This window comes from Pan troglodytes, chromosome 12, assembly GCF_028858775.2.
Source record: "Pan troglodytes isolate AG18354 chromosome 12, NHGRI_mPanTro3-v2.0_pri, whole genome shotgun sequence".
NCBI classification, from domain to species: Eukaryota; Metazoa; Chordata; class Mammalia; order Primates; family Hominidae; genus Pan; species Pan troglodytes.
In genome coordinates, this window is record NC_072410.2 from 111,106,635 (window position 1) to 111,121,296 (window position 14,662).

Consider the following 14,662-nt stretch of genomic DNA (forward strand, 5'->3'; position numbering starts at 1 on the left):
CGATGTAATCTATACACCTCTGACAGTGGTCCAGGCCCATGTGTGAAGTCCATCCCTCTGTCTCCTGGGAAGCAGTCAGCAAACTGAAGCCAGCCAGGAGAGCTGAGTCTGTGTGGACTCAGCACACCCCTAGGCCGTCTGGCTCAAATCCCCCACACAGATCAACGCCCACTTTTCTCTGCCCCATCATCCACACAGCCACGGCCGGTATTACTTTGCACAAACTTCTGCCATGTTTCCAGATAACCATTACTCAAAGCTCAAAACTAGGAAGTAACCCTGACCACCCAGGCTTCCTTACCTGATCATTATCTGTTTCTTGAACAAAAAATGCTTCTCCATTATCTCCCAATTTCATATGCAAATCCACAGATTCCCCATTGATTTCTATGTCAACCTGAAGGGAAAACATGGTTAAGAAAAGAATGAACTGCCTTCACCAGAACAGGAGACCTCACGGGGACAGCCAAGTCTCCACAGATACGCTATCATCGCATACACCCTGAAGTGCCACACAACTCCCAGTCTCAGTCAGGCAGTCCCATCCAAGGGAACTGTCACTTGAGGACTGGAGGAGTGCTGGGTTCGGGAGGGCAGGCCCCTGACCAGGAAAGATGGAACCCAAAACAGTAGGTTGGTGCAAAAATAACTGCAGTTTTGGCCATTATTATAATTATTAAAAATAATGGCAAAAACTGCAATTATTTTTGCAGCAAGCTAATAGAAAGATTCCTCCGAGACCACCTGGTCTAGCTCCTCCTTTTTTGGCTGAGGAGCTGAGGCCAGAAAAGAGGAGTAACCAGCCCAGGGTCACATGGCTGGTGAGAGTTCAAGCTGCAATCAAAGCTTCCCCAGCCCCAGACATTAGAAATTACACCCTGGAAAACTCATCAACTATTGGCTGGGATCCTTCACACATACTCAAGGAAGAGCTTCCTCTTGAACTTAACTCAAAGGACCAATCAGGAGACATCATCCCAAAATCCACAGTAGGTGGGGGCATGAAATGTCTATTTGCAAGGATTTGTTTCTTTCCATTTGTGTGGCAGATTGTCTTCTAAAACTAGCCACATCAATATCCTGGTCCTACCTGCTCTTCCAGAACCTTCGCCACTCCTGAAAATAAACTAGAAATAAAATTCTAAGCTCGCAACTGACTGAACGGACCCCCTCTGGGACAAGGAGATGCCAGAGAAACCTTAAGAACGGAGTTCCAGGCCATGATGGAATGGGAGATAGGACAGGCTTCCTCATATCCCACCTCAGTAACCACCATGACGCTTTCCTCCCTAAGGGCCAAACAGAAATCAGCCCTTTCAAAAGACTGTGCACTGGTATCAGCAAAAGAAGCTGCTCTGCTTTTTTTTTTTTTTTTGCCTGATAAGAGCCTAAGAGCCCAGGAACTGGTCCTGGCCCACCTAGGGAGAATGTGCCCTGAGGGTTTTCCCTTCCTCTGCTCCACCCTTTGATGTTAGACACCAGAAAACTCCACCCTTGGCTGGTGCTAGTGCCATCACGTTTTGAACATGGGTCCCATGGACAGGCAGAAGCTCAGTTGCACGTGTGCATGTTTTCCTCTCCTGAACACTCATGACCTCTCCTGTGGCTTATTAAATATGTAGATTCTGTGACCCCAGACAGCACAAATCCCTGGTCTCTTTGCCCCTTCCTCAAAGTGTGTTTCTGCTTCTGGCAGGAGGCTACACTTCCCAGCCTGTCAGAATTGGCCACCCTGCAGGCAGCAACCTAGTTCTCCTCTCCAAATTTATGAACTTTATCCTTCTTCCATTGACACCAGCAAGAAAAGCCTATTTCTCCTCCCCTTGAGCCCAGGCAGGCTTGTGATGGCCCCAACCAGTAGAGCACAGCAGACGTGACGCCATGTGGCTTGCAAAGCTAGGCCATAAGCTCCAGCATCTGCCTGTCTTCCTCCCTCTCAAGATGCTCACCTCACCACTGCCACTGTGTTGTGGGGTGCCCTGGCCACGTGGAGAGGCCACGGGTAGTTGGTATGACCAAAGCCTCAGCGAAGAGCCCAGCCAAGAGCCAGAATCAACCACCAGTCACAAAGAACGTGAGTGTTCAGATGATTCCAGCCCTCAGCCTTTGAGCTTTCCAGCTGAGGCCCCAGAGAGCAGAGACAAACCACCCCACTGTGCTCTGCCTGAATTCCTGACCCACAGATACAGGAGCTTAATAAACAGTGGTGTGTGCCACGGCACTTTAATTTACACAGCCATACTAACTAGAATAATTTCAATTAGTCACTGTCAGTTCCGTGACTGGCCATTTCCAACGAAGACCTAAAACTCTGGGTCTGAGAGTTCAAGACAGGTGGCATCACCAGAGTACAAGGGCATTCTCTAAGGAGAGCCGGTGCCAGGTCCCCGTGCCCTGAGAGCTCACCACTTTCTCTCGGGAGCGCAGGACCCCCATCTTCCCAAAGCGGACGTGGAAAGGGGAGCATTGGAGGTTTCCATTGGGCTGGCGGATGACAATGATGTCGATGCACCCTGAGAGTGTGGCGGGATTCAGCCCCTTGTAGAGCTCCTTCACGGTGACAAACACCTGGCCGGCTAACTGCCCCACGTAATTCATGGTCTGCGCCTGGAAAACAGACAAAAAAAACACACACAGACACACAATTAATCCGAGGAAGAGCCAATCAAAATGAACTCCTCACCATTTCAAAAACGTGGATTACACACTCAACTTTCAGCTCCTCTCATTTCTGGAATGTGTTCTATCCACCCCCATGGCCCATCAGGGTCCATCAGGGCCCATCACAGCCCATCAGTGTCCATCATGGCCCATCACAGTCCATCACGGCCCATCACAGCCCATCATGGTCCATCACAGCCTATCACCCCAACTCCCACAGCAAGCCCACCAGTCTCCACTCTCCCAGAGTCCAGCACAGAGAGCCTTGACCCCATGACGTCTAATCTCAGTCGTCCCCAGGCCCTGTCTCCTCTGCAGTCCCATGAAGCTTGTTTATATTGTCCTTAGGACCACTGCCACCTGCCCCTTCTTCTGTCATGATGGACAGGTTTTGCACACTAAATCTCAAGACTGTAGAGGAAAGAGACTATTTCATACAGCTTAGGATCCCCCATCATGCCAATCATAGTAGCTACTTGATGATATTAGTTGAAAAACAAATGACTGTTTTTACTGGAGAAGGGAAATGAATGATTTTTGTTTGTGACAATTTCCATGTGGCCTTTGCCTGCCTGTCTGACTTCTCTCCACTGCTCCAGGGAACACCAGCGCTCTGGGCTGCTGGCCAGCTGTCAACTGCAATCCACTTAGCAAACATTCAGGCCATCTCTCCTCTACAGGGCCTGGGGCCACACCACAGAGATAAAGAAGAAAGTCCTGTCCCCTGGAGGGACTCACAGGCTCGTGAAGGAAACACAGGTAATATACAAGGAACTAGCGGGGCATAGTAGCTCATGCCTATAATCCCAGCACTTTGGGAGAATGAGACAGGTGCATGGCTTGAGCCCAGGAGTTCGAGATCGGCCTGAACAACATGGCATAATCCCATCTCTACTAAAAACACAAAAATTAGCTGTGCGTGGTGGTACATACTTGTAGTCCCAGCTACTTGGGAGGCTGAGGTGGGAAGATCACTTGAACCCAGGAGGTGGAGGCTGCAGTGAGCTGAGATCGTGCCACTGCACTCCAGCCACGGAGCGCAAGACCATATATATGACATATATAAATGCATGTCAGCAACACTTACATATATTTTAGTCGTTGTGTGTGTGTATATATATATACACACACACACACACACACACACTTGAAGATAGGATCTTGCTCTGGCTGGACAAGAGACCCTATCTCCAAATATATATATATATATATATATATATATATATATATACACACACACACACACATACAATACACACTAAAATATATGTCAGTGTCACCGAATTTGTTTTAAGTAAACACTAAGGGAGTTATGATCAAGGAAAGAAGGTGCATCAGAGGAGCTGGCGCTGGAGGCGGGCTTGGAGGAGGACAGGGACACCCTCAGATGTCAGACGACAAGGTGGACAGGGTACAACGAGAGGTTCATGCAGAAGCATGGAAGCTTAAAACCACCAGACTGGAAGAAGGAGCTGTACCCAGAACACAGAATGTGCAGAAGGGAAGAATGGAGAGTGCAAAACCGTGCCAGGAGATGCGGGCTCTGCTGTGTGAAGCCATCGGATTCTGGAACAAAATGACACTTTGATCCAAGATTTAGAAAAAGCATCACCGTAACAATGTAAAGACTGGCAAGAAAAAAACCTGACGGCAGGAAGACTAGGAGAGAAATGATTCCTTCCCCGCCTGGAAAGGAGGTAGAGACAGACGAAAAAGAGGGAAAGGGACAGGCCAAGAGATATTCTGGGTTCAAGCAGCTGGACTGCGAGCCGCCGCCGTGTTATGGCCTTCTTTTCGTAGCTCTGGATCCCTGACCACCTGGTGCAGTCCACACCTGCCCACATCACTGTCCACTCTGCCCGGCTCTCCGCTCCCAGCCTTCTGCCGTCACTGTGCCCTGCTGTGCTAACCGGCGGTCGTGACTGGCCCATGGCACTCACATCTTATCCCTGGACTGGGTCATGGCAGGCGGGAGTCCTCCAGCCCTCCTCTCTCCACTCCTTGCTGGGCTTCACGGGCTCATGCCATCAACCCTCCTCAGGCCCTTCAGGGACGTGGCACCTCTAGGTGGCCGTCCAGTCTCTGGAGCCTCTTCTCTTCCAGCTCTGACTTATACTCCAGGGCTGAGTCCTAGACTCTCTTCTCCTCTCCTGTTTATTCACCTGATGGTTTGGCGGACTCGTGAAGCCACGTGGTTGCAAATACTGCCCAAACAGGAAGGATTTGCATGACGTAACTTCCAGTCCACCCCGAGACCTCACCCCTCCTCCTGGTCCACACTGCTCCCATTCTTCAAGGCAACTATCCCAGGACACATGTGACCACACTGACAAAACCCCCACCTCAGGTCACCTACAGACTCCAGGAAACACCACGTGTGTGAACCTGTGGCTCACAAACCTGCTGTGTAGAAAGGTTGGTTCTGGGAGCTTTTCCTATCATTCAGTGGCGCTGTGATATTATGATGTAATAGGAAATATATATTTTGGTCTTCATCCCCAGATCCAAGCTAGAACTCCTAAACCCCTTATAATTTCTAAGTGATCAGAGTGATAGGAATGTCTTTTGTTATGATATTTCATTTTCCTCCCCTGCTCCTGAAATAGCTCCTTAGCTTCAGAGCAATAAAGGTGAAAGGAGTGTCTTCTGTCATTCATGATAAGCCCTCTTCACCCACACAAAAGTTTAATCAGAGGACTCTCGGAGGATGGGGGCTGGACCACAGCTGCCAGAGGAACAAATCTGTAATGAGAGTTGGTGCCTTCAGCCACTCCCCACCCACCCACCACCCCACCCCCAACCTCCAGGGAGGGAGAGGGGAGGGAGATTAAGTGTAATCAATGGCCGATGAGTTAATCAATCTCGCCTTTGTAATAAAGCCTCCATAGAACCCGAAAGAAAGAGGCTCAGAGAACTTCCAGGTTGGTGAACGCGTGGCAGTGCTGGGAGGCTGGGGTGCTACAGAGGGCATGGAAGCACCACCACCGCCTCCACCGCCTTGCCCTGTGCACCCTTCCATCTGGCTACTCCGGAGTTGCATCCTTTATAATAAACCAGTGACAATCAGTAAACTGTTTCCCTGAGTTCCGTGAGCCAATCCACAAAGGAATGAACGCGAGGAGGGGGTCATGGGGACCCCCGATTTATAGCCAGTCAAGTAGAAGCACAGGAGGCCCAGACTGTAACTGGCATCTGAAGTGAGGGACAGCTTGTGGGAACGAGCCCTTAACCTGGGGAATCTGATGCTAACTCCAGGTAGATGGTGTCAGAATTGAATTGAATTATAGGCACCCAGTTGGTGTGCTCCGAGAGCTGGAGAACTGCTTGGCGTGCAAGAGACACACACACGTTTGGTGTCAGAAGCGTGTATGAGAGTAGAGGAAACTGTATGGTTTGTTTGTTCTTTTATAAGCTACATTCTTAAGGCCAAGGATAAAGCCTTGGTCTTTCAAGTTAAAAAAACAAAATATACCTTTTGTAAATCTTACCTCAACCCCTATGAAATAAGCAAAAGTGAGATCAGCACACCCATTTGCAAATGAGGCTCAAAAGTGGTCAAATCCCCTGCATGCAGGGGCTGGTAAGAACTGCGGATTTAATTCTAATTTAGAACAGGCCAGAGAACCAGAAGTCATGAATGATACCTACAAAGAATGCAAGAAGCCCTCCCAGGTTCATTTTACAATTTTAAATGAAGCTCTCTGTACTGATACACCTCCTCTCTCAACCGAGGAAACAAGCCCAGCCCTTAGTAAACACACTCAAGGAGGAACACACATCTGCCTTCCTTTTCACCTGGGAGTAAACACCAGAGCCCAGCTCCCCCTTGATCTGTCCTGCTAATACATCACATATATATAAACATCAAAACACACATTTTTCTAAGTTTACAAGTGGGGCAGGTTTAACTTCATGCAAAAAAGGTGCGGTGGGATGGTTCCTGAAAAGATGGACAATATAAGAAATGATTCTTTGTAACCCTAATACTTCTTATTCCTTCCACGTTGAACTTAGATTTTAACGTGTGTTTGGTAAGAGAGGTAACCCTCTAACTCTAAAACTACGTGCAAGCAGTATTAATAACATCTTTGTACAATTTCTTTCATATACATTATCTCATGCTGACTGTCACAAAACCCTGTAGGAATGCAGCCTTTCAGATGGTAAAACCAGAAGACAGCCAAAGTGCAATGAAGATCACAGGGCTGGTGAAGAGGGGCTCTCTGGATTGACACGCCCCATTTCACCAAACCGGAACCCAGGTCTTTGGATTTTGAAGTGACCTCTCTTTCGGTTCTGTGAAGCTCCTTCTCATGTCCCCCCCATCTCTTTGCCTTCATCACCCTTGCACGTGAGCTATGTTTGTCACCGAATGATGAGACCACCTCCCCAGCAGTGAGGCCCCAACCCCAGGCCAGCACATCTACGAACTACTGTTGGTATTTTTTTACTCACAAGAAAAAGAAAGTGAGAGACAGAAGGGCAGCATTAACAGAAACCTCCCCCTCCCCCTCCCCCTCCCCACGGTCTCCCTCTCCCCACGGTCTCCCTGTCCCTCTCTTTCCACGGTCTCCCTCTGATGCTGAGCCGAAGCTGGACTGCACTGCCGCCATCTCGGCTCACTGCAACCTCCCCGCCTGATTCTCCTGCCTCAACCTGCCGAGTGCCTGCGATTGCAGGCGCGCACCACCACGCCTGACTGGTTTTCGTATTTTTTGGTGGAGATGGGGTTTTGCTGTGTTGGCCGGGCTGGTCTCCAGCTCCTAATCGGGAGTGATCTGCCAGCCTCAGCCTCCTGAGGTGCCGGGATTGCAGATGGAGTCTCGTTCACTCAGTGCTCAATGTTGCCCAGGCTGGAGTGCAGTGACGTGATCTCGGCTCGCTACAACCTCCACCTCCCAGCCGCCTGCCTTGGCCTCCCAAAGTGCCGAGATTGCAGCCTCTGCCCGGCCGCCACCCCATCTGGGAAGTGAGGAGCGTCTCTGCCTGGCCGCCCATCATCTGGGATGTGAGGAGCCCCTCTGCCTGGCTGCCCAGTCTGGGAAGTGAGGAGCGCCTCTTCCCGGCTGCCATCCCGTCTAGGAAGTGAGGAGCGTCTCTGCCCGGCCGCCCATCGTCTGAGATGTGGGGAGCGCCTCTGCCCCGCCGCCCCGTCTGGGATGTGAGGAGCGCCTCTGCCCGGCCGCGACCCCGTCTGGGAGGTGAGGAGCATCTCTGCCCGGCCGCCCCGTCTGAGAAGTGAGGAGCCCCTCCGCCCAGCAGCCACCCCGTCTGAGAAGTGAGGAGCCCCTCCGCCCGGCAGCCGCCCCGTCTGGGAAGTGAGGAGCGTCTCCGCCCGGCAGCCACCCCGTCCAGGAGGTGGGGGTCAGCCCCCGCCCGGCCAGCCACCCTGTCCAGGAGGGAGGTGGGGGGCAGCCCCCGGCCGGCCAGCCGCCCCATCAGGGAGGGAGGTGGGGGGCGCCTCTGCCCGGCTGCCCCTTCTGGGAAGTGAGGAGCCCCTCTGCCCAGCCGCCACCCCGTCTGGGAGGTGTACCCAACAGCTCATTGAGAACGGGCCATGATGACGATGGCGGTTTTGTCAAATAGAAAAGTGGGAAATGTGGGGAAAAGATAGAGAAATCAGATGGTTGCTGTGTCTGTGTAGAAAGAAGTAGACATAGGAGACTCCATTTTGTTCTGTACTAAGAAAAATTCTTCTGCCTTGGGATGCTGTTGATCTATGACCTTACCCCCAACCCGGTGCTCTATGAAACATGTGCTGTGTCCACTCAGGGTAAAATGGATTAAGGGCGGTGCAAGATGTGCTTTGTTAAACAGATGCTTGAAGGCAGCAGGCTCGTTAAGAGTCATCACCACTCCCTAATCTCAAGTACCCAGGGACACAAACACTGCGGAAGGCCCCAGGCTCCTCTGCCTAGGAAAACCAGAGACCTTTGTTCACTTGTTTATCTGCTGACCTTCCCTCCACTGTTGTCCTATGACCCTGCCAAATCCCCCTCTGCAAGAAACACCCAAGAATGATAAAGAAAGAAAGAAAGAAAAGAAAAGAAAGAAAGAAAGAAAGAAAGAAAAGAAAGCAAGCAAGCAAGCTCATAACTGGATAGCATTACCACATCTCTGCATCCTAGCCTCTCCTCTGTAAAGGGGGCGCGTTGGCCTGAGTGACCTGCAAGGTCTAATTCCAGCTCTATCCGCTCCAAGACAAAGGCTCCACTCCTTAGTTCTTAGCAACTGAAGAGGCATCTTTAATAACTGAATCGTTGCTCTGCTCTCTTGTTCTCAACTAAGGGATCCTTAGTTGTTGTTCCAACGACCTCATTTTTTAAAAGTAAGCCCAGAAACAGGAAGTGACTTAGCGAAGCTCCCCCCATGGCAAAGACAGAGCCAAGACTACAATTTCTTCTGTGACCTTCCCACTGGATTGGTCTGGAGTATTTTCCTACTGCAAAGAATCAGAAGGAGCTTTGATATCAGCTGTGGCTTTAGCTTAGATTAGTGGTGCTTTGATATCTTTAGCTGTCCCCTCTATTGAATAACTTCTTTGCAAATCTGAAAATACCTGGATTTGAAAGCAGGAAATCTTCTCAATAATTCTCAACAAGTGACAGGGTCATGGGCTCCACCTGGCAGCCTTTTGTCTGTTCCTAGGAACTCAACATCTACACCCTGGGCCTGCCTTAAACTAAGCACTGAAAGTTTTTAAAAGGGTGAATACCACCACCTCACATCTATTAAGATGGCTACTATTTAAGAAAAAAAAAGACAGAATATAACAAGTGTTGGCAAGGATATGGAGAAACTGGAACTCTTGTCCATTGTTGGCGGGAATGTAAAATGTGGAGCCACTTCAGAAAATAGTCTGAATTCCTCAAAAAAATAAAAATAAAATTAGCTTATGATCCAGCCATTCCAGTCCCGGGTATATATCAAAAAAAAACTGAAAGCACGTCTCTAAAAGATATTGGCACACCCATGGTCGTGGCAGCATTATTCATAATAGCCAAAAGGAGGCAGCAACTCCAGTGTGACAGATGAATGGAAAAGCAAAATGCGGTCCATCCATATCATGGACTATTACTGAGCCTTAAAAAGAAAGGAAATTCTGATACATGCTACTGTGTAGATGAACCTTGAGGACAGTAGGCTAAATGAAATAGGCCAGTCACAAAAGGACAAATGCTGTATGACTCTACTTACATGAGCTACCTTAGATAGACAAACTCATAGAAACAGAAAGACTGATTACCAGGGGCTAGGGAGAAGCGGAAAATAGGGAGTCAGTGTGTGTTTAATGGGTACAGGGTTTCCATTTTGCCACTGAACCACACACTTAAAGATGGTTAAAATGGCAAATTTTATGTTATATGTATTTTATCACAATTAACATTTTTTTTTAAGAATTGGGGAGAGAGAAAATTGTATTAACCAGAACTCATTTCAGGAAGCCAGGATATTATTTGGTTAAACAATTTCTTTGAAAGAGAGCTTGGGGTGGAGGGGGCAATCCCTCCCCCGGGAGGCACGGGAGGGACCATGCCCTTTAAGGGCCCGGGGTGGGCCCAGTCACCCCAGGCACCCGTTGCCTGGAGGGGTGCAGGCAGGTTAGAGGCAGCCAGGCTCTTCTTTCTCTGCCCTTCCTCCAAGCTCTCTTTGAAATAAATCTAGCACATATGTTTAAAGAATACAAGAATAAACCAGCTGGGCATAAATTCCCAAATTTTACTCTCAGTTGTGTTTCGAGTAAAAGGCTGGAGGAAGAAGCTAATTTACCTGAAGAAGTCAGACAAACCCAGCCAATCAACCCACCTCCCCATACCTGCCCATTAATCTCATGACTGTCTTTGGTGTCAGTTTCCTGCTGTCTGCTAAAACACGTGATCAAGCAGTGAGGGGAATATCTGCTTTAAAGAAGAAAGTATCTTAATTACCTCAAGGGTGACAAACGATAAACAAAACCTGCAGAGGACCAAATGGAAGGCTTCAATTTCCAGTGGAACGGCTTTCAGATGCCTGCTATTCACTCACCCCATACCAAATTCCTTTCAAACCTACTGACTTTAATCTCAAAATTTGGCAAGAAATAGCAGCTTCACCTGACAGGATTTTATTTACCACTTGAAACAGGACTCTACAACCCCTAGTTCAAATGTTTTTGATGGAAAACTCAGCCAAATCTTACAAATATCCTTTGGCAAGACTGGGTTTCTCTAACTGTGGATTTTCAGAAAAGCTCTAAGGTTAAGAAACAAGTAAGTTTTTTCAATGTGACATCGTCTAGCTTGACCTTCTGAAATAATACAAATTTTCTGAGGTTATTACATCCCACTGGAATACCATCTTTCCAGATATCTCTGGGTTAGAAACTGTTTTATGTTAGAACCAAACAGATAATACACCAAAGAACATAAAAATCTACAAGCATATTCCACTTAGAATTCTACCTATGACATTAATAATAAATAGCATGCTCAACTCGAACAGCATCGATTATTAAAAATAAATATAGGGGTCGGGCACTCACGCCTATAATGCCAGCACTTTGGTAGGCCAAGGAGGGCGGATCACCTGAGGTCAGGAATTCGAGACCAGCCTGGCCAACATGGTCAGGCTCTCTACAAAATACCCCATCTCTACAAAAATACAAAAATTAGCATGATGGTGAGTGCCTGTAATCCCAGCTACTCGAGAGGCTGAGGCAGGAGAATTGCTTGAACCCAGGAGGCAGAGGTTGCAATGGGCTGAGATCACGTCATTGTACTCCAGCCTGGGCGACAGAGTGAGACTCCATCTCAAAAAAATATAAAATAAATAAATAAATAAAGTGATTTGAATTATTTTAGGCCATGCCTCTTAATGGACAATTCAGGAATCTGCTGTTCCACTCATTTATTATGCAAGTAAATAAAAGTGATTTTAATTCCCTTTCTAGTTCCTTCAACTAGAACATTACCTAAGGCACGTTATCTGGGACATAACAGTGGGTCCATTTTCACATTGTGGGTTTGCTCCTTGGAAATGAAATGATGTCATGGTAAGCAACATCTAATTATATACAAGACTGGCTGAGCAAATGCAAATGCAAAACTGTCTCAATAAATGTACTCTTACAATCCCCGTTTTTGTTCATCTTTCTCACTTGTACTTTTCTTCCTACTCTCCCTTCTTTAAGAACTAAGTGGCCAGGCGTGGTGGCTTATGCCTGTGATCCCAGCACTTTGGGAGGCCAAGGCGGGCAGATCATGAGGTCAGGAGACCGAGATCATCCTGGCTAACACGGTGAAACCACGTCTCTACTAAAAATACAAAAAATAAGCCAGGCACAGTGGCACGCACCTGTAGTCCCAGCTACTCAGGAGGCTGAGGCAGGAGAGTTGCTTGAACCCAGGAGGCGGAGCTTGCAGTGAGCCGAGATGGCACCACTGAACTCCAGCTTGGGCGACAGAGCGAGACTCTGTCTCAAAAAAAAAAAAAAAAGAACTAAGTGTCTTGCAGGAGTTGAACAATAATTACCCCTCAAATCTGGATTTCCACCTGCCTCCTCCATTTCCTCCCCCGGCTGTCCAGGTATATGACCCCTTCATAAACATGCCCACACAACTCTATCTTTCAGCCTCAACCTTCTCCTCAGCCCTCCAGCCCAGCCATCCAGGGCAGTAGCTTGATCAATACTACTGTCATTTGTCAAGTGGCTGAACAGACATCTGTCTACCAAGTGAGTCTTCTCTCCTTGAGGACAGGGACGAGGCTTGCTCATTTCTGACGCGGTACCTGCCCCATCGCAGGGCCCAGGAGATATCTGCAGGGCTATGTGGCCATGTTTTCTTTAACAACCTCCCACGTCTTCTCTGATGCCATTCTGCAACACTTGACAGGTCTAATCCCATGTATTTGTGTACCAAGCTAGGTATTTCTAGAATGATGTAATTGCATTAAATCTATATGGTGATTGATCTCCAAAAGCGGAAGTATTTTCTTGGTTCAGAACACTTTTCCTCCCGTATAATGGAAATAGAGGATCCAAGCTCCCTCAGTCCTACTCTTATAATATTGAAAACCAGTGTGGTGTCCCAGAGCAAAGGACCAGGGCTCAAGCGAAGTTCATTGACCTCTGGTGACCATTTTGCCAAAACCAGGATGGAAGCGGTGGGAGGCAGGAGGATGTGGATGTGTTTTGTGACTGGGGTCTCCACTTACCCAAGAGACACAGATGGCCTAGGGCTGTCGGGGGCCACGCAGCGCATGTGCAAGCCGCTGGTGTTTTAATGAGGAAGGAGTTGGCAGGTCATCGCATAAACAGCAATGAGGAACTGTGCCAGAAGCAAATGAAAGAGAACTGCTGAAAACAAACTCGGCTTTCAGCACAGGCTAACCTTTGACTTACCTTTGAAAGGACACTCAGAACAAAACAGAACTTGGGGCTGAGAAAACAAATCCTATTGCCTGTTTGAAGTTAAAGTGTTGCCTGTCCTGTCGATACAGACCCTGAGACTGATCCTTGTTTTCCTGGGGCTCTTGGGGGAGCCACAGGTCCAGCCTAGAGGAGTCAGCCTCGGGAAGCAGGAATCCTCCAAAGCCCACAGACCTTTCCCAATGCCCCTTATTTGTTTGTGCTCAGAACACTCAGCACGTTACTGCTAAGCCCCAGGGGAAAGGCCACGGGAACCTCCACTTTCCATAAAATGTATGAAACTCCTTCACATGTTGTAAGCACATCTGATCCGATTCTAAACAAACCCAGGAAGCACTCCAGGGTGAGCATCATCACCCCATTTCTGATGAGGAGCCAGGGGCACCAGGTTTATTCCAACATGACTGGAAAGTGAACAGAGAAGAATGGGGAGCCCAGGTTGGACTCCTAGTCTCCACCGCTCTTCTCTGCACAGCACTACCTCCTCATCTGAGGTGGATAAATCCAGTATCAATGGGTGAAGCCCAGGTAAAGACAAACCAGTCATGTGGCTTTAGCAAAGCAGACGGCAACCATCTAATTCTAAATGTCAATTAATATTTAGCACGTGTTTACAGGGCATCTAGTGCTGGAGAGATCATCATAGATTATAACTGAAGTCTGAATTACAGAGAGGCAGTTTCAAATCCAGGGCAGAAGGCACAATCTAAGCTTCTAAGAACTGGCTTACTAGAGGGAGTGAGCTCACCTTCAAAAGGTGCATTCAAAAAGTCTAAACCACCACTTGGCAAAGAGGTTGTAGAGGTAATTCAAGAATCTGACAGGCTCTAACTTTGATGCTGAGATTCTGTGACCTGATGATGGCAACCTCATGAAATCAAGTCTTCATCTCAAGCAAGAAACTTTTATTTTTGGTCCCATCACGACATTCCAGAGTGTAAAACAGCAAGATGCACCCACCACCCTCAAAGTAGCTTGGCAAGTCGGGGCACAAGGGGGAAAAGCACTAAAATTTAAAAATGAGAAGAAATGGCCGGGCGCGGTGGCTCATGCCTGTAATCCCCGCACTTTGGGAGGCCGAGGCGGGCGGATCACGAGGTCAGGAGATCGAGACCATCCTGGCTAACATGGTGAAACCCCGTCTCTGCTAAAAATACAAAAAAGATTAGCCGGGCATGGTGGCAGGCGCCTGTAGTCCCAGCTACTTGGGAGGCTGAGGCAGGAGAATGGTGTGAACCCGGGAGGCAGAGCTTGCAGTGAGCCAAGATCGTGCCACTGCACTCCAGCCTGGGTGACTCCGTCTCAAAAAAAAAAATTAGAAGAAATGAAGAAGACAGCAGGAATTGTTCTCTGCCAGAGCATAAATTTCACAAGACAATGCTCCCAAACAAAATTCACTGCAAACAGTTTAAATAAACAGCTGTGACACCTAAGGGTAAGACTGAAAAGCAGAAATGACACAAAATTAGGGGTCGGAAGGCCTGGCTGTGAGTGTTAACTTCTGGCATTTACCAGCTATGCGTGTGGGAGTAGGGTATTAACACAATGGCTCTGACTGAGCCCACCAGGCTGTCATCCTCAGTGGTCAACACA

General features: G+C 48.3%; 1 protein-coding gene across 36 annotated transcripts in view; it reads right to left on the bottom strand.

Moving 5' to 3' along the window:
• Window positions 1–14,662, bottom strand: part of LPIN1 (lipin 1) — a 150,762-nt gene that overhangs the window by 59,271 nt on the left and 76,829 nt on the right. For 34 of the 36 annotated variants that reach the window (XM_063789289.1, XM_009442017.5, XM_001160223.7 and 31 more), the window contains 2 exons: window positions 2,407–2,607; window positions 302–397 (listed from right to left, as the gene is read on the bottom strand). In XM_063789289.1, the coding sequence (XP_063645359.1) occupies window positions 302–397; window positions 2,407–2,607 (297 nt within the window). Of the gene's footprint in view, window positions 1–301; window positions 398–2,406; window positions 2,608–4,601; window positions 4,866–14,662 lie in introns of those variants that run through there. The other 2 variants (XM_063789299.1, XM_063789293.1) reach the window with 1 other exon arrangement.